The 17,631-nt window shown below is 43.5% G+C and overlaps 1 protein-coding gene across 1 annotated transcript; it reads left to right on the plus strand.

The window, feature by feature from the left end:
* The first annotated feature begins 687 nt into the window (after positions 1–687).
* castor2 (cytosolic arginine sensor for mTORC1 subunit 2) lies at positions 688–16,846 on the plus strand. Its single transcript, XM_027004285.2, has 9 exons — positions 688–1,109; positions 5,711–5,781; positions 6,455–6,648; positions 11,699–11,831; positions 12,307–12,430; positions 14,301–14,411; positions 14,667–14,749; positions 14,957–15,051; positions 15,165–16,846. Exons 1-9 carry the CDS (start codon positions 997–999, stop codon positions 15,228–15,230), a joined length of 990 nt encoding a protein of 329 aa, XP_026860086.1. The 5' UTR covers positions 688–996; the 3' UTR covers positions 15,231–16,846.
* The last annotated feature ends 785 nt before the right edge of the window (positions 16,847–17,631 follow it).

The following is a 17,631-nucleotide window of genomic DNA, read 5'->3' on the forward strand; positions in this document are numbered from 1 at the left end:
ATTTACAGAAATTGGCTCCGAGAAGTCTGCTTGTTGTATTTCTGCAGTTGAAGTGCTAATTCCCCAAGTCAATGGATTTTTAATTATTATTAAGGCATTTTGTATTGTTCTGTGGCCTACATATTGAATTGGGTTTGTATCATGTCTCAGACAGCAGTCATATGTCAAGTGCTTTGGGATAAATAGAATCTATCTACTTGTTTGACAATCATTTCATACATCATTACTGTATTCTTTTGATTTATTGTTGATGTTTTAAAGAAAACAAACTCCACATCTGAAATATCTGTGTATCTGAGGTTTTCTGTCAAGTTTGAGATTTACAAATAATGGTCTTTGGTTCTGATTTGTGTGCAGGTATCCAACAGTGTAGAAATGTCCTTACACATTATCATCTATGAAATTTTGCATCTTGTGGGGAAAACAGCATTCATTTTAAACTTGAGTTGATTGCCAATACGGTGCATTTGGGTACAATACTTAAGCTTCTTTAAAAAAAAAATAAATTAAAGATTAAACTCACCCACAAACCTAAACTACTGTTAATACTCTTCGCTTTAGTGAATGAAAACTTTTTGTTCAGTTTTTACTAGCACTGGACTACGATTCCCAGCATGCCGTGTGCCTATCATTGGGCCCGCCTCCTTTTTTTGAGTGGCAAGTTGTTTGTTTCACTGTAACCAGCTGCTGGTCCATTCCAACCCCTGTCGGAGTGGAAACACGGGGGCTGACGCTCCTCTTCTCTCCCTTCCCGTCTACCTCGTTGGGCTTGCTTTTATTTCACCCTGCTTTTCTCTTTCTCCCTTTTTCTCAGGAGACAACTTTTTTTTTCCTCTTCTGGCCCTGCTTTTCTGCTGCGTTTCAACGTTTTAGGAAGACCTGTCAATTGGCTAAAGCTCAATTATTTATTAATTAATTTATTATTTTTCTCTTTTTATAAACAAAGAAAGACGGTTATACTTTTTTAGATGTACCACAAATGAGAAGACGCAAAAGATGGAACTGCATATTTTAGAGCATAGCTTGAAAGTAGCTAGTATAGCAAAAGAGGGCATCCAGGTTTGCACACACGGATTAATTAAACTAGCTTTTCTGCCTTCTAAGACAAGGTAAGCAGCGGGATTTACGCGTGCACTACAATTTGGTGTTGTCTAAAAATTTATTTTAGCTAGCTACTTTACTGTTTAAAACGTTGGCTTGTTTGGGTAATCCGCTCCTAAAGCGGAATTACGCTAGCCTACAAAGTAGCTAGCTACGTATACCTCCTGTGTGAAGCAATTCGCAGTTTGAGCTAACTTTAGTTATTTACATTTCCATTGAAATATAAGGATTCGCCCTGTCAGCCCTTGATGAGGGAGGGACCATCAGTCGATTGTTTTATACTGTTAACCTGTCAATTTTTCTTTTGTCTCGCTGAAGTTCATTCGACGTAAAAGGGGTGTGTGTACGTGCTTGCGAGCTCGGTCGTGTTGTTTTTCCCTCATGCAGTCGCACGAATGCGCGGAGGTTACGTTGGTTGCTTTAAATTAAACTTGCAGCAGCAGCGGCGTGCGACGTTTTACGTGGCTCGTGACGATGTTGCAATCAGCGCAGGCGGCGTTGAGCTGCAGCCGCGAGCCATCCTCACGCCTAACATTATGTGCTTACGAAGCCATTTCAGATGTCAGATTATCTGCGATTATCTTTGTAATTGCTGTGCCACGATAAAAAAAAAAGAAGATTTTTTTTAGCTGTCGGATGGAGAGAAAGTCGGCGATACCTCGCACCTAACGTGTACCCCCAATGCTGCAATGGAATTGTACTGGTTGCTAGAAAATCTGTAAACAACTGCAGTGGAAAGTTGAGGCTTGAAAATAATTTGCATTGGTTTGGAGTGTTTGTCGCACCTTTTTCGGTTTGTGCCTCACGTGTCTATTGCTTCTCCTACAGAATGCCACATGCATCTTTACGTCATGAAATTATTTTAATGGTTTTTGTTTTGTTTTGTTTTTTAAGTACAATCCTATAAGAAAGACAGTAAGAATTGGTTCATTGAAGTTCTAATCCTAATGATTAATTCTAATAGGCTCTGAATCTAATTCCTTCCAACTGGTCCATCTGAACAAGGCCAGGTATCCTCCTGTCTCTAATGCTCACTGGTTGTGTTTGCGGGAGCACGGTCCTTGAGGCCATCTCCTGTCCCGGGTTTACTGAGCCATGAGTTGGGGGCTCTAATGAACCCACAGTGGGGCTTTTAAAGTGACAATGGGTAGAGATAAAGCGTCGTACCCACCCACACACGAGTAATACAGCCTAGTTAAGCACTGTACTCACAAGTAACTTTATATGTAGTTGTACTGCTGCATGCAGATTAAACCTCGTTTTGGGGGCAATAAAGTAGTTACCAGTGGAGAACTCTGCGTGGAACGTCCCTTTCAACTTCAGTCATGGCTTAATACAATATGCTTTATCTGATGACACGAGCACTATTGGGGATTCTTTATCAACTGGTCCACAGGCATTGCATCGACTTGTTTGACGAGCTGTGTGCTTGCTTTTGCTGGGGAAGATGATTGGGCGAGATAGAAAGTGTTTTGGGGTCAGTATGTCAAAATATTGTCACTTGTCCCCACACCCTTTTTTTTCTGAGTTTGTTTGTTTATGTATTCTTCTCATCATATCCATCATCATCATCATTAAGAGCGAAAAGGGAGCATCAGGTACATTCATTTCTTCTTGACCCACTGCCATTACTGCTGTATGGCCATGGCTAGTATCATCCAATCCCGGATCTTATTTTGGTCACATTTGTTCCAAGAAGTTCAGCTTCGTTAGGTAACCTGATTTAGAACTGGCTGATTAATGGCAAGTATTAAAAATACTGCACACTGATGCCTTTCTTTGTGCAGACACTACTGTACATTGTCAGGGTTGTTGCCAGAGTTTAAAAGAACCCTTGTTTTGGAACATTTTTGATGAAAGCCTGGAGAGGAGCATTCCTTATAAAAAGGGAAACTGGAAATAAACTACTCTGTTTTTGTCTTGAGCTAGTGTCTTGTAGAGGCTAAAGTAACCTGGTGACAGATTTAAGGATATGCACTTGTGGATTGAGGTTGCCTTTTTGCCAAAGGAAAAGGCTATTAAACCAAGCTCAAATCGGGTTAGAGAGAACCTTGTTTTCAAATTCCTTCTGCTGTCGAATGCAGATTGTGCTTTTGCATCTAGCTGTGAACAGTATGTCTTTGGGGTCTTCTATTGTGTTCAGCACTGGCTCTCTTGCTGTGCAGGCCCTGGAATCTAAGAGCCCCCCTTTCCACCCTTTTAGCTTTCAATGGGATTCGATGTAGATATGTAACTCTGGGCCCTTTGTCCTGTTTGTCCGATAGAAGCGTTCTGGCTGACTGGGATGTTTTAGCAGATGTTTGTTTGTCTGCTGTTGTCCTAGGCTTTCAGGCCGCTCTGGAGCTCGGTGCGAAGCGTCTAGCAGCGGTGTCGAATGCACATGGCGCCAGCTCAAAAACTCGCAAGCGGTGTGCGAGCAGAGGCGTGGCCGCTGTCGCTTGGCGCCGAGAATGCCGCGAACGGCTGTCGCATGTTGCATGAGGTGCTGTGAAGTGTTCAGTGCTCAGTTGGCACACGTCCGAGAGGAAATTCAGCTGTGTCACCGCGCATGAGGTGCGAAGCAGAAGGAAAGTGAGCTGGGCAGGCCAAGCCTCCAGCTCATGCAGCTGCCTCCACAGGCTCACACCAGCCATGGTTCTTTATGGCTCTAGATAGGTGATTCATATGTAGTGGTGCAGTCCACATTGTGGTTTAGTCCTGATTATGCACATATGGGGTGTATTATGTATGTATACTTTTTTTATTTATTTATTTATTTATTTATATATATATATATATATATATATATATATATATATATATATATATATATATATATATATATATATATATATATAAAAATAAGGTATAGTATATGAACATATAATCAGGGTTTGAGTGATGTATGTGAAGAAGATTCCAGGGAGTAATATGTGTTTTGTGAACTCCAAATAAGATACAAATAGCCTGATTGTAATCAGGCACTGCCTGATAATTTTAGCTGTTTATGCTGTGTTCCTGACTCAGTAATTGGATTTAGGGGAGTGAAAGGAATGTTTGATTAGATTTTGGATAATATGTTGGAATTTTTCACTTGATAATTGACCCATTTGAAAGAATTGTTTTTTAAAATCTCTGCTTGGGAAATTTACATTTATGGCATTTAGCTGTGACTTACAATTATGACTGAGTACAGCATAAGCAATTGAGGGTTAAGGGCCTTGATCAGAGACAGTGGCAACTTGGCAATGGTGGGGCTTGAACCAACAACCTTCTGATTATTAACCACTGAGCTACCACTGGAAATAAAGTCACTTGTTTGTTTCATCATTTATCTGTGCCCTAACAGAGAGATTGCGTATGTTCTGCATGGCATCTAAATGTATGGGTGAGTCATTGCAAAAAATTTTGATTTAAGGGGCCTTAAATAAAATTGCTGTCAATTTATAGGCTTGTTGTTTTGCTGTCATTTGCTTCTGAATTTTGCAAGTCACACAAAGGGACATGCCTTGTCATATCAGTTCAGCGTGCATCCCTGTTTCTCGGCAGCCCGTATATTTTATGGTTTGTCAGAGGCTTGTCAAAGGTGTCGAGTCGCGAGGCGTTCGGCTTTAGGAAGTACAGACTGAATCTGTGGCAGACTCTGTCCGCCCTCTTCCCCTGCCCTCTTGCTAAATTGATTTGGAGCTCAGAGGTTTGCTGATGCACAAGCCTTCCTGTATGCTCAGGGTCGTTTGACGCTGTACAAGCCTTTCCCGTCTGTTTGATTTTTCACCACTGGGCCATGAATGCCTTTCGTCAGCACAGCGCCTCGCCTCAGGGGGCTGTTCGGATGGCCCGGTCCCGCCAACGGAGAGCTTCCCGCCGCTAACAAAAACCTCGAGGAAGCCGTCCTGCTCTCGTTTGGCAGCGTGACAAGACCAGCCTCTCCAGAATCAACAAGCCTTGCGGTATACCCATGCTGAGGAAAAATAATATGGAAGGCATTTGGGGGTACCAGTGAGAACGTGAATAAGGCCCCCCCCCCATGCCTGGTTCCACGGATCGGATTTTACGAGACACATAAAAGGGTACCGGCGCCCCTGTGGTCACATGCACGCCAGGTCCTGTTTGCATAGGCCGGCTCCTGCAGCTGCTGCATTCAAATGCGGTTCTGTTTCGCAACACGGTGTAACAGCACAATACACATTTACACTGTAATAACATGTGGCTCGTTTAAGGCGGGTTACACACATGATCATACGATGGCATTAACACGAGAGCATGGTGTGGTTTTAAAATCAAGCTGTGAAACATGAGGATGGTCAGCTCTACTCCATCTATTTTAGCAGCTTACCACCTGTAGCAGAATAATGCTGAGACTGTTCGCATAGGCATGGCTGGACTGTAGGAAGATAAGCGGTGTTATTATGTAATTATCAGAGAGAAGTGTTTACATGAGTGCATCCAGGTGCTTCTGTCTTCCTCTTCACTCACTCCACTGCCTCTCAGGACATCACATGAGCACTCAGGACATCACATCACACGAGCACTCAGGACATGTCATCTTCTAACTGACATTAGATGCACATATTTGGTTTTCCCAAGACTAAATGCCCCATCCCTTTTGTCTGTCTGTTTGACCCCACAGATGTAAATTCTTCAGCTTGACTGAAACTCCTGAGGATTACACCATCATTGTGGACGAAGACGGCTTTAAAGGTACAGTCAGCAGATTTGACCTGGCACATGCAGAAAGGAAGCAACATCTTGACTTGACTCACTGGCAATGTTTGACCACATGTTACTCCATCAGCTACATAACACCCCCCCCCCCCCCCATTTCCATTACGGGTTAACAGAGGCCAAGCTGTCGGTTGGTTTGGTTTTGTGGTTGACTGAGTGAATTCATGTCATTACACACGGGTTGCCAAGGTGACTCTCACTGGTCACCATGGATACCAGAAGCTCTGGGTCACAAGACTGGTGCAGGTATTCTATTCACTCAAAGTTTGTGGAATGTTTTCTTTTAAAATCTTATCAGGTGACAGAAGTCTCATTTTTGGTTATAGTTTACAATTGGGGAAATATTTGTCAATAAATACATTTTTTGCCAATAAATGAAAATTAGCTGCTCTGGCGATGCAAAGGAATCATTTCCTATATTAGTTGTGTAAAGCTAGGTATTTAAATGAGCTTCTGTTGCCTTCTGGGAGATTAATGACAGCTCAGTCAGAAGGCCTTCTAGCCTCTGTGCATATCAGAATTTCATCAGAAATGTACATGGCATTGTGGAAGCATTGGCCTGCTTTATGGCTTCATTCATTTAAAGGTTCCTCATTCATCCATCTTGCATCAGCTCTGTCTCTTTCTCTTCTCATTGTACTGATTCCAGAACTGCCTGAGTCGGAATATCTCAGCGTGGCGGACGCGACGTGGTTGGCTCTTAATGTAGTGTCGGGGGGAGGGAGCGCCACCAGCTCTCAACCAATCGGAGTGACCAAAATCGCCAAATCTGTCATCGCACCTTTGGCTGATCACAACATCTCTGTATTCATGCTGTCCACATACCAAACTGACTTTATATTGGTGAGTATAATGTTGATTCTATATTGAGAATATTTTGATTTCATTAAGCCTTAAATATGATAATGGAAGACACTGAAAATCTGTTTTTGCATATTTGCATATTGTGGCTTGTGAAATCAGAGCAGGTAGTATTGGATGGTGATTAACAAAGCGCTCTCTCTCTCTCTCTCTCTCTCATATATATATATCTATCTCAAACTCAAGCCAACAAAAATATATACATATTTATAGCATGTTGAAAGGGTTTTCATCATGCTGTAAGAACACTCATTTTCAGTTTTTCTACATTTGAGTCATAAAGTTCAGAATACACCACAAACACTTTGTGCAGAACATTACTTTTTCTTTTTTCCCCAGCAGTCATAGTAGTTTTTCCAACTCTTATACATGTACAGTGCACTTGGTTAGTCATTGTTGTGAGGCATGCGTTTCTGTCGTTTTGATCCGGTTTGCTTTTCGTTGTGGGTGTGTGCTCTAACACATTGGATTTAAACTGAAACAGTGACTCAGGCAAATATGCCAAATGTCAGCGTTATTCTGTGGGGATTTCCATCTGTACTAAGTAAACCAAAGAGGAAACACAACCTTTTCATAAACACTCTTCCCTTATTTCAGGGCACAATAAGTAATTGGACAACAGGCAGCTTAGCTATTTCTTGGCCAGCTGTATGTCGTAGCAGCTTTTGACCCTGTGCAGAAGGGCCCACAAAAGCTCTACAGTTGATTTCTGGATGTGAAATTTGCACCTGGAATCCATGGATGATTGCCAGAAAGAGAAGAAGAGCAGTGTAAGTAATCATGAACGGAAAAATTCGAACAAATAAATCTGAGCCAGAATATTACGTGTGTCAATCAATTACATCTGGTACATAAGACGCAAGCCTTCACTGGCGAGCTTAGCCATAGCAATTGGCCTGGCAAGCCAGGGAAAACCATAGTATTGGATGACCCCAGAATACTTAAAGTCAAAATGGAAACATTGCTGACAGATCAAGATGCTCAAAATGTAGGCACATATGTGCCAGATACCATAAAGTAAAGAATACCCCAGTATGAGGTCATGGGCGTTTCTAAATGCAAACCACCAGTAAAATTTAAGAAGAAAATGTTTTGTGACAGGCTTGTCAAGTGAGATAAAACGAAGTATTGTAGTCTTGTTTATGATAATTCCATATTTATACTCCTACGTCCAAGTGCTTCATGCAGCATCAAAATGAAGGACACTAGCAAAACCACATCCAATTTTGTAAGACATGGTGTGGACAGCAAACATGCTAGCCAGCCTGTAGTTGGGATAAAAAGTAAGTTAGCCTTTTTCTAGTAACCTCCTTCATTTTAGGCGGTTTCTCGCTTTTCTAGCTAGCTGCACCATTGTACTACTGACATTTATTTTTGTGACATTTAATTTATGGTTGAGTACCGTTCACATTTAAACCGGTACCTGATATTCGCTTTTCTCAGTACTTTCTCTGTATTATTACAGAGAAAGTACTGAGAAACGCGAATATCAGGTACCACTGTAATATTAAACAGTACCGTTGGTTTCATACTAAGGCTTTAGGCATACTTTTAAGTAACGTTACTGGTTATTCTAGGATGCTAGTAAGCGATTTCGACTCAGGCTACCTAATGGACTTGGCTTTCAGGCTACCAAAACGGAACTTTTCAGATTTTAGATACATTTTGTGTTTGACCACGTTTCCTCGGGAATTGCTGCCCTGGCCAGCACTGCGCTTCGCGTTACAAATTTTGGAGGGAACTTCGTCTGCGTCAAGTCGTAGCGTTAAACGCACTTGCGACCGCTTTCGGCTCGTAATTGCACGCAGGTCTTACATTTAATGACAGTTTACTCCTTCAAAACATACCTTACGTCCTTACTGGTCATTTGTGGGGCAAACTTGAAATATCGTTTAAAAATGAGCTCCTGTGCCGCCCCGTTTGCCTGGCTCTGCTGTGGCGATAACCCCGTTGGAGTGCGACCAAAGGCTGACTAAACGCTAGCGCATCCTCAGGCTTTGGCTAAAAGCCGCATTTCAAGGCTCCTCCGGGATCTTTTTAAACGGTACCGTCCGTGTGAACTACGCCCCCGAGACACGAAATCTTCGCTTGACCCGAACTTGATTTGACGTGAATCGGTACTCGGTAGTACCGACGTAATTCGGTCGGCACCCTTAGTACCGACTTCGGTACCCAACCCTTTAATTTCCATACAGATGCGAGAGTGGTGGAGAAAAAGACGGCGTTTTGTCCAGAAAGAAAACGCTGCAAAAGGCACTAACTAAATTGGGTACCACCAACAGCGGCTCGGCTTTAGCCCATTGTAGGCTGGAGTTTGAATAGAGAGAGAGGTAAGTTAACGTGATGATAAGTGGATGTGTGGGGGTAATTAAACATTGTTTAGGTTTGCGTTTGAGAATGCCTGTTATCAACCTCATAAATAAACGAGACTATAAACTGAATAATGAGACTAACCAAAAGTTTTCTTTAGTGCACGTAAGGCCTGTCTCGGACTCTTGTGCAGAGACTCGAGAATTAACTACGACTCGAAACCCAAAGACTCGTGAGTCAGACTCGTACAAAGTGACTTTTGAACATCTCTGCCCACACTTTAACCTCAGAGCCGTCGTTTAATTTCAAATCCATCATGTCGGGAGTACATCGCCAAACCGCCAAAACCTCCCACTGGCCCTGTCCAGTCACTACCAGCCTGTGTCACACGTGCCCGCTAGCTTTGTACAATCCCCACACGCGGCGCCAAATTGCAGTCGGGCGGGAGCTGCTTCCTGACGGAGCGTAGCCTTTTGCTGGCACAATGAAAATGTTCTTCCTAATCGTATTAGTAATGTCCGTCAACTGCTAGATGAGATGTAGCAGTTTTAACTCCATGCATTTTACATCTCTAATTTGATTGCCTCGAGATGCAAAATATATGGTTTTGCTCTCAGTCTTGTGTGCAATTAAATAAACAAACAAACAAACAAATAAATAGGCAGCCATTGGCCAAATGAGGATTATTTTAAAAGCGGGAGAGAAGCGTTGACTCTGTCCACACCCAGGCTCATCCACCAGGACAGCTGTCCACGTTTGTTGCCTCAGTACATTGTTCACGGTGTGAGCATGTTGGGTGTCTGTGTGAATCTTCTACCCCTATGCACACACTTCTCACACTGACACTCAAACTCACTCTCTCTGCATCTGTGTGTACATTGTTCACGGTGTGAGTATGTTGGGTGTCTGTGACTCTTCTACCCCTGTGCGTGTGTCTCTCTCTTTCTCTCTGCATCTGTGTGTCTCTCTCCCCTGCCTCAAGGCTTGTAAGCTTTCTAAGCTCTGTTTATGGACACACACACACCCCTTGAAAAAATTGAGGTGTTTACATAAAAAGGATCAGCACAGACCATTGCTGGGATTCGCTGCCATGCACAACCTCTTCACTTATTCACTGAATTGCCATGGCCCATGAAAACATCCCCTAGCTCTGCCCCGGGCACCCGCCCGCAGTGACGGGCTTTGGAGAGGCTCGACGCCTGGGACCACAGCCTTCAGCCGTTTTCCCTCCTCACCCCAGTCTGTTTTATAAATAGTGGGGCCTGGCCCAAATGCTTGGCACATTGGGAAGCTGAAATAAACCCCCTTTTTGTGTGTGTGTGAGTGTGTGTGTGAGGTGTGGTGTGGTGTTTTATGGGAATACATCGGACACGTACTTGGGGGGGGGGGGGGGGGGGGGGGGGTTGGGGTTGGTTTTTTTTTTTTCGTGATGGCCTGATTTTCCTTTACTTGTATAGGCGTGCTTGTGGAATGTATTTTATAGTTTCACAAAGGGCTTGTTGTCAAGCTCAAGAGTTCAAATGGAAAATGTTCAGGGCCGACTTTCTCTCCCCCTCACTCTCTCCTGCTTTTCATAAGCTAATGATAGTCAGATGTAGCCCTTGAGGATATTGGATGAATTTCTAGACACTGACAAAATAGCCCAAAGTGAAAGAGGATCTGAAAGGCAGTGAAATGCACCTCCTCTGTTCCTGTTTTGCATGGGTTCTTTGACGCTTTTGAATTTTTGTTTTTTTTTTTGCATGAGACAATGTTGTTATCTAATTATTTATAGCAAAAAAGATAACTAATAATGTATTTACGAATTGTGTTTGAAATGCAAATCTCTTTTATATACATGAACCACAATAGACACTGCCGGTTTTGGTCAAGCATGGTCCAGGCAATGGAAAGTTAGTTTTACCCTTTATGGGGGCTTGCTTCACTGGAAACACTCTACGGTCAAGTCTGGTAACTCCTTTAGCGTTTCTAGGAAGAGCGCGAGCCATGCAGGCAATGTCCAGATGACATCTGAGTGTCAGATTACGGCTGTCCTGTCCGAGTGTGATTGGTTAGGTATGGCGAAGAACCTACCATTTCTATCAAGTGAAACAAAGTGGTGTTAAAACCTTATGTGTACCAAAGTGAGTGGCCTATACAGGAGCTGTTATGCTTGATTTTTGGTGAATTTTAGCCCAAGACCAGATTTTTTTTAATGCTTATTTCTGAAGTTTTCCTCACAACTAAAGATGTCCTTTTAAGATAAATACTTGGTACTCAAGTTCTATTTATGTTGCTCGCTTTTAGTGAACCGTTCAAATGGGTAAACATGTAATAAAGCCACTTGTTGATGCACCAACTAACCAAGAAATCCAGGTTTAGTGGGCATATTGGCTAGCTATGTATCCGAATACATATAAATAGTGAGGGCAAGCTAACAAAACTAGCTTTCACTCAGTCTTGGCCTCATGTTGCACCACATTTTTATTAGGCTCCCATGGGCACCTATTTCACAGCTAAAACCAGCTAATCATGCAGCCCTCAATGAGATGAGTCATCTGGTTCAGAGGCAAAAACACAACAGGCCAGAGTGGTAGAAACCAGTAACTGGACCTAGTCCAGAAAAAGTAGATCACCCCCTCCACACGCGCTGAAACCCCTCCCGGTTTCTCTGCGCCTTGTTTACCATCTCGTTTTGGCTGTGCTCAAGAAATTCATTCCTTGGTTTGGGTTGTGTGTGCAGGTGCGAGAGAGGGATCTGCCCATGGTCATGCACACACTCTCCTCAGAGTTCACCCTCCTCCGGGTGGTCAACGGAGAGACAGTCGCTGCTAACTGCTCCGGGGTCACCAATGGTTTCGTTAAGCCTAAACTCGGTAAGTGGCCCTGCGCCACCCACTGCGGGAGCCTTCTAAAGTCTGGATGGGAGTGGGTAGGGGACCTCCTGTCGAATGAGATGTGGCAGAATAAGAAACGCTGTCCCACGTGGCTTGACTGTCTGGCCTGGTGTTATGGCCGTGAGCCTGGAGGGCTACAGTCTGAAACCTCGTACGAAGCAGGCAGGTTGGAGCTGTGGGAAGGAGTCCTTGTGCAGACTGGCCCTCATTGGCTACACATTAGCCTTGAACAGAGAGTACGGCATGTAGCCTTGGGTTAATGCACTACCATCAATTGTCTTTTTATTTACATTTCATAATCCCTTTTGCATTGCTAATATACCCAAGGCAATTAGCCTAATAATAATAATAATAATAATAATAATAATAATAATAATAATAATAATGTGTAGTAATAATCTAATAATACATTTATCTCTCCATCCATCTGCCTGCTTTTCACCCCTCCTGCCAGTCCCACGTCCCATCATCCACCCTCTCTCCAGTCCTAGTAACATGTTCTGCGTGACAAGCCTGGACCCTGACACGCTGCCCTCGGTGGCCACCCTGCTCATGGACGTGATGTTCTACTCGGGCGGGTAAGGCCACACCCTCCCCCCTCCCTACCCCGCCCTGCCCTGCTCTGCTCTGCTCCCCATGCCTCTCCTCCTCCCACGCATATGGTGGGCCCTGAGAGCCATCTGCCAGGCCTGTTAGGAGATAAAGTAGTGATGGGCACGTGGTGCTTGGGTGAAGAGTGTTAGAGAGACAGAAATATTCAAAGAGAGAACGAAATATTACACGTTTAGCTGCACTTGGGTTAATAGATCTGCACATTCTGTCTATTTTAATTGCACTCGTACAGCATGAAGGGCAAAACAATCCAAGTAGACAGCAACACAGTTTTTGTTTATGTTTTGGCTTGGCACATTTGATTAGAAAGGAAACAGTGACTCAGGTCAAAGTGCAGCATGTCGGCTTTAATCTAAGGATGTTATTTGCATCGGGTGAACCCTATTGGAATTACAGCAGGTGTTGATACACAGTCCCCTAAAAAAAATCTGTCTAAAAAAATCTGATATTTAGCACTTGCTTGTGTTGGAAATCTTTTTCCTTGCCCGATCGAGGGAGGCTGGGATACTGAAAGATTGTTTATTGTAGTGCACTCACAGTCCAGTCCTTTCCCGGTGCATCTTGATGGTTTTGACAACACTTTACTACACAGTTGTTAATGATTCATCCCTGTTGAGACATTGGCTGGCTAGTCAGGAGACACAGAGGTAAGGACACCAATCAATAGCTGATTGGAATACAGAGAACGTGAGACTCGGTGTTTGCGCTGATGATGAGTGGACTAGGAACCTTTGGAGCAGCACTGGCACTCCTGATCAGTCACATGTTCAGTCATGTGAGCTCTGGAACTTAAAAAATGTAAAAAGGAAAAAAAAAAAAAATTCCCCACTTGCAAATCCATTGTTTGCAATCCAGGGATGATATGACAGCTGAGGTCAGCAGCAGAATGAAACCTGAAGGAGCAAAAAAGTGTCCGAGCTGCTCAGCTCCAATAAAATGCCTCAGAATGCGGTGGAAGGCGTTTCACCTTGGAGCAGAACAGTAACCCGAAACATAATACTAAACAAGCTCTGGAGTGTTTTCAGGGCCAAAGAGTGGAATGCTCTTTGCTGGCCAAGGCCATCAGCCAAACCTGAGCACATACTTATTGTGCATTTCACTTACTGCACACAGGACTGAAGGCAAAAAAAACCCCTCAAAACAACAGAAGCCGAAATGGCTACATTACTGGATTGCATGAAATTGCCAAGAAAGATGGCCAAAAGCTAGCGATGTCTTTGGGTCACAGACTTGATGCAATCATTGACCATGAAGGGTTTATGACCAAGTAATAAACATGTTTGGTTTTTTTTTCAAGGAATGAATTGGTCCAATTACTTATGGTTCCTTAATATGGCAGACAATGCACATAAAGGGCTGTGATGCTCATGTGTGCTTTACCCAGTGTAGATGTATAGATCCTCAAATTAAATCTCATATTTTGCTTGTTTACTTGTTTACATGCATAGCAATGGTTTTATCTAAATCTAAGACTGCTAGTCTCAGTAAGATATGATCATGTGCTGGGCATTATGAGTACAGAAAAACCATAGTTAAACTAAAGACTAAGACTAAAGTCTTAGTTGACCTAATCTTAATCCAGCAGTAACTGCTACTGCCCAGTCACTTTCATTGTTAAACGATGCTCTCCTAAAAACCCACAACTTCAAAGCCCCTGGCCCGCACTTGCATTACTTTGCTAGAGAGTGACTCTGCAAACTCTGCTGATGTTGCAACTGTGATCCAGTCAGTTGGGTCTTGGTCGGGTGGGGCTCATCCCGTAGAGAAGTCGTCGTCATCATCATCATCACCATCACCATCATCACCTCCCCTTCTCTGCTTTCACCCCCTTGGCAGAGGGAAGCAACCAGAGGCATCAAGCGAGGATTCCGGGCACATCCGTTTCTTCTCCTTTTCCCTGATCGAGGGCTACATCTCACTGGTCATGGACGAGCAGACAACCCGACGGTCAGAACCCCTGCCTCATCACCCCGTAGCACTGCGGCCTCAACTTGTGTCTAAAACTACTGATTAGATTGACTTCATGTAATTGACCCACATTATTGATTTGGGTCCAGCTAACCTTCTCATTACGAACTCCGTGTATTTCTGAGGGAAATTTTGACATATAAGGAGAATGAGTGCCACAAGCGTCCCTGAATGGTGCCTGCTTTGGCATGCCTGGTATCCTTATTGAAGCTGACTGGCAGTTTGGTTTTCCAGGTTCCCTAACAACGTACTGTTTACCAGTGCTTCAGGAGAGCTGTGGAAAATGGTTCGCATTGGAGGACAGCCTTTAGGATTTGGTGAGTTGTTTTTTCTGGGATGAAAGGGTACAAGGCCAGACACTTGTTTAACTGACAACTAAAATTTAAAAAAAATTTCCTCCTGAAACACTTATGTTATAATTCACGTCATCATTTCAAGCATTTCCAATAATCGTTCGTTTCTGAATGAGCAGATTTATGTAATACAGCCAGTAAACACATCCTTTCTTGATTCTTCCCTGTCAGATGAATGTGGGATTGTGGCTCAGATATCTGAACCATTGGCTACCGCTGACATTCCGGCATATTACATCAGCACCTTCAAGTTTGACCACGCCCTGGTTAGTCCACTTGTTTATTTGGGTTGTGTGATCCCCCCCCCCCATCCTGATTACTTATGTTATCACTTTAGCTACAGCAGGAAATGTCTAAAGGCAGCCATTTATTTTTCCAGGTCCCCGAGGAGAATATCCAGAGTGTGATTGGAGCCTTGAGGACCAATGAAAGCACAGGACCGTGAGAGGCTCCTCTTCCTGATTGGACATGAGTCTCATATCCCTGCTAGTATTGATTTCTCAATGTCAAAACTTTTAAAGTGCCACGCGCTTATCGAGGACCGCTGTGGGAGTGGTTATGGGGGTTGGGGGGCGGGGTCTGATAATAGTGTGAAAATTTGGGTAATGTTTGCACGTGTGCGTGTGTGTATCCATTGAGAGGGGGGGGAATATGCTAGAGGTGTTGCTTTAGTTCTGCAGCCAGCAGTTCTCCCCCCTTCCACGTGGAATGACTGTGCCAATAGCTGCCCCCTCTGCTCGCATTCCTAGCCCACCGATACCTGTCCCTACACCCTGCCTCAGAGGAATCCTCAGCTAGTGTGACTGCGGTGTTGATTCCCCCCTCCCCTCCCCTCCCCTCCTTTCTCTCACTCTCCCTATGCCTTATCTGCTCCCTCCCACCTACACCATTTCACCATGGCAACAAGGCCTGCTATATTGTGGGACTCTTTTACTTGCCCATAACCACCCTCCCCAAACACCAATTCCTGATTCATGGCAACCTAGCAGGCTGTGTCCATAAGTTGCCCCCCAGAATTTACTCCACCCACTTGTTTGTCCAGACCTCTGGCCCCCCCCCAATCCCTCTCCCCTCTCCTCTTACAGTGCCAAGTCACCTTAGGCCTACACAGACTCCTTGTCTGAAACTCGATTGTTTGAGTGCAATTTGAAATGTGATTATTTTTGAGTAGTTTGGGAGCTGGGGAAGGACTGCCCAGCTTGGCAATATGGTTTCTTTAGAAGTTCAGTTTCTGACGAATAGTTTTGGTTTGTTTGAGGGTGGGGCTAAAATCTCCCTTATAGCCCTTCGTTATCCTACGAAAAAGCCTCACTTCATGTTTTCAGTGCTACCTGGCAGACTAATAAGTTGTTGTTTTTCTTGTATCCAAAGTACAATCAATGTGCTGCATTAGCATTGAATTTCAGATTTGTGAGCCTGTTATCCAACATGTGACCACTGCCCCCCTGTGTTGGGGTTTGTGAGTCCAAGTCCCACAGACAAACACTATCTTGGTTCACACCCACTGTTCACACCTTTGAGTTCTAAATACAGAAATAGATCATAATTGTGCAATTTACTGTAAACTGTTTTTAACTTTTTTTTTTTACCTTTTTCGTTTTGCTTCCCCATTTCTTGTGTAAAGCCGTCTTGTGACGGGAGGGAAATGTTGACACGTCATTCTTTTTTGCTTCTTTACCACTCATTTCGCTAAAATTAGTTCCTTCAGCAAGGACAATGAATGTTAGTTGGGGTCTGGTGTCAGACACTGGCATTAGCGTACGCCCTCTGCCCTGCCCACCCAGTGTGCACTTTATTTAAGATCTTTCTTATAGATCTTGCTGTTCTGATGTGAAAAACAAAATATGGGGGAAGAAGCTTTGCCCTTTGGAAGGAATCTCTTTTTAGAAGGGGTCACTTGTCTTACAGCATGAATATTGTTTTGTTTTGTTTTCCACAGGCTTTTTCTTTTGTTAATTCTGATTAGGAGAAACCATGTATTTATCAGTGTTAAAAGGGTGACCTATTTCTTCTCTTACCATTAAAGACATGAAAACAATGTTTGTTTGTTTTCCACCAGCATGGAGTGTCTGCACTGAGTTGCCCTGGGCTTTCACCGTCCTTTTCATTATCCTTCCATGAGTTCATACTGACCATAGAAACGGGAGACCACAAGTCCAGTGCAAGGCTGATGTCACTCTTTCCGAGTCATCACAATTCTGTACCACAATGGAGCAAAAAGACAGGCCTCGTATGACCTGAAGCAGATGGATATCCTAATAAGCACAACTCTCATCCCAGACACCCTTAATTCTAAAGGCAAACAAGTCTTTCTCTGAATAAATGAAACTCATTAATGAAGCTTACTTTGCCCCTAATAGCATTAATAAAAGCCCCTTCCATAACCCAGCTTGGGTCAGCATTGGCTTTAGTGTTTTGACACAGAATTCATTTCAGGTTCAGTTGTTTGCATTGATAAATGGGGCAGAGTTGGACGCGACAGCTGCGTGCTACGGAGCGGTTTAGTGGGCGATGCTGTATCCGCCTCCGGTTGTTTTGCACTAGGCCTAAATTGTACACCGCACACACAAACCTACCAGCAATTGCACCTTTTTTTGTGTCTATTATAGCAGTGGGCTGATTTTACCTCAGCATGAGGAAAGCCAATACTGATTAATGTACTCCACTTTATAAATGACACTCATATGGTCTGCATTTCAGTTCTGGCAAAAGTAAAGCACAGAAATGGCAACTTTATAATTAACTTAAAGATCTAACTGAGGCTTGAAGTCCTTTAGGTTCTTATGAAAGCAATGTCTCCTTTAAAGCATTTTATTAAGGCATTCCCCATCTCCACTTAATATTGA

This window comes from Electrophorus electricus, chromosome 6, assembly GCF_013358815.1.
Source record: "Electrophorus electricus isolate fEleEle1 chromosome 6, fEleEle1.pri, whole genome shotgun sequence".
In the NCBI taxonomy this organism is placed as follows: Eukaryota; Metazoa; Chordata; class Actinopteri; order Gymnotiformes; family Gymnotidae; genus Electrophorus; species Electrophorus electricus.

Bases quoted from the DNA above. Each gene is read 5' to 3' on its own strand.
- castor2 (XM_027004285.2), top strand. From the start codon at position 997: ATGGAACTGCATATTTTAGAGCATAGCTTGAAAGTAGCTAGTATAGCA. The intron at 11,832-12,306 runs GTAAGTGGCCCT...CCCTCCTGCCAG, and splicing joins TTTCGTTAAGCCTAAACTCG to TCCCACGTCCCATCATCCAC. The intron at 15,052-15,164 runs GTTAGTCCACTT...TTATTTTTCCAG, and splicing joins TCAAGTTTGACCACGCCCTG to GTCCCCGAGGAGAATATCCA.